General features: G+C 44.4%; 1 protein-coding gene across 1 annotated transcript; it reads left to right on the plus strand.

Annotated features, from left to right (window-relative positions):
- Nucleotides 1-5: 5 nt before the first annotated feature.
- GALNT4 (polypeptide N-acetylgalactosaminyltransferase 4) lies at nt 6-1,748 on the plus strand (the record flags this gene model as incomplete). The annotated part of the gene is made up of 1 exon (XM_009085071.1): nt 6-1,748. A coding segment is annotated over one exon (1,743 nt), but the record flags the coding sequence as incomplete, so codon positions are not given.
- Nucleotides 1,749-2,316: the final 568 nt, after the last annotated feature.

Below are 2,316 nucleotides of genomic sequence, written 5' to 3' on the forward strand. Positions count from 1 at the left end.
GGATCCGTCTGGCGAGACGATGGACGTGGGTCCGCAAAAGTTGCGTGTTCCTCGGCTTCTTGATGATCGCTTACTTTGCGGTCGAGCTGTCGGTTTCTTCCTTCGGTGCCTCCCTCGCCGGGGAGAGCATCACTAAGGGGAAATGGGAGAGGCGCTTTTCTGACGGAGCAGAAGCGGCTGTGGATTTGGCTCGCCCGGTTTATGACAAACCCCCGCCTGATCCTTATGCTCCGGGAGAGTGGGGGAAACCCTCTCGCCCGCAGCTGAGTCCCGAGGAAAAGAAACAAGAAGAAGAGCTGATCGAGAAGTATGCGATTAATATTTACTTGAGTGATAAAATCTCTCTCCACCGGCACATTGAAGATAATCGACTGAGTGGCTGTAAAACTAAATCTTACAACTACAGAAAACTGCCCACAACGTCGGTTGTGATCGCGTTTTACAACGAAGCCTGGTCAACGTTGCTGCGGACAATACACAGCGTTCTCGAAACATCGCCTTCGGTGCTTCTGAAAGAAATTATACTGGTGGATGACCTGAGCGATAAAGTGTATTTGAAGGCTGATCTTGAGAAATACATAAGCAGCCTGAAAAGAGTTCGCTTGATAAGAACCAACAAACGAGAAGGGTTGGTTCGTGCACGCTTAATTGGTGCTACCTTTGCTACTGGTGATGTCCTTACATTCCTCGATTGTCACTGTGAATGTGTCTCTGGCTGGCTGGAGCCACTGCTCGAGAGGATTGCTGAGAACGAGACTGTTATTGTTTGTCCTGTCATCGACACCATTGACTGGAAGACGTTTGAATACTACATGCAAACGGCAGAGCCCATGATTGGGGGGTTTGACTGGCGCCTGACGTTCCAGTGGCACTCGGTGCCCAAACACGAACGCCTCAGGCGCAGATCTGAGACCGACCCGATCAGATCCCCGACTATGGCTGGTGGATTGTTTGCTGTCAGCAAGAAGTATTTTGAGTACCTGGGTACCTACGATACAGGAATGAATGTCTGGGGAGGGGAGAACTTAGAATTATCGTTCAGGGTTTGGCAATGTGGAGGCATGCTGGAGATTCACCCGTGCTCCCACGTGGGCCATGTGTTTCCAAAGCGTGCGCCCTATGCTAGACCAAATTTCCTTCAGAACACAGCGCGTGCTGCTGAGGTGTGGATGGATGAGTTCAAAGAGCACTTTTACAACAGAAATCCTTTAGCGAGGAAAGAAGACTATGGAGATATTTCTGAGAGAAAGGTACTTAGAGAGCGTTTGAAATGCAAGAGTTTTAACTGGTATTTAAAAAGTGTATTTGCCGAGCTGCATATACCAGAAGATCGTCCTGGCTGGCATGGTGCTATCCGCAGTGCAGGAATAGTTTCAGAGTGCCTGGACTATGTCTTAGAAGAACATAATCCTACTGGGTCTCACCTTTCTCTCTTTGGCTGCCATGGTCAGGGAGGCAACCAGTTTTTTGAATATACATCAAATAAGGAGATTAGATTTAACTCTGTAACTGAGCTATGCGCAGAAGTCCCCGAGCGTGAAGACTTCATAGGTATGAGGAGCTGCCCTAAAGATGGATCTCCTATCCCAGAAATTATTATCTGGCATTTCAAAGAAGATGGGACTATTTATCATCCTCACTCGGGAAAGTGCCTTACTGCTTATCGTACAACCAAGGGGCGTGCTGATGTGCAAATGAGAACTTGCAATGCTGGTGATAAAAACCAGATTTGGAAGTTTGAGAAATAATCACTGCTAACAGCATGAATTGAATGGAGTGTAATCTCCAAGGGTTTTACTTGTGTGAGCAGATAGCAATGTTTCACTGAATGACTTGGAATGCTTTCGGATGTGCCTGTAGTGGTGTTGAAACTATCTGCTGTGATGATGTGTATGGAAAGCGAAAATAAATACTGAGGTTTAGTTTCTAAAACATAGAATGCAGACCTAATGCATTTTATTTTCATAAATTTTTGATTATTTTCTTTTGATTGCTTTCTTTGGTCTGTCTTAATTATGGTAAAACGAAGGCTTTTGAGTGGACTGAGGAGGTTTTTTTTTTTTTTTCTTAAAAAATTATACGGAATAAACCTGCAAGATAATGATACACGAAATTAAAGAATCTTTACTTACTGAAGTAAAAGTTAGGATTCTTGCAGTGGAATTAACTGACCTATGTTGCAGATACATTATAACATATGTATCTAACACCTTTAAGTAATGCTACAGTAGCATGTGATTGAATCGACATTGATGTGGAAAGTTGAATCTAAGCCTTGTAACACTCTGCTTTTTTCTGGGAATGTACATGCTGTTA

The sequence above is a fragment of the Acanthisitta chloris genome, unplaced genomic scaffold, assembly GCF_000695815.1.
Source record: "Acanthisitta chloris isolate BGI_N310 unplaced genomic scaffold, ASM69581v1 Scaffold39681, whole genome shotgun sequence".
Lineage (NCBI taxonomy): Eukaryota > Metazoa > Chordata > Aves > Passeriformes > Acanthisittidae > Acanthisitta > Acanthisitta chloris.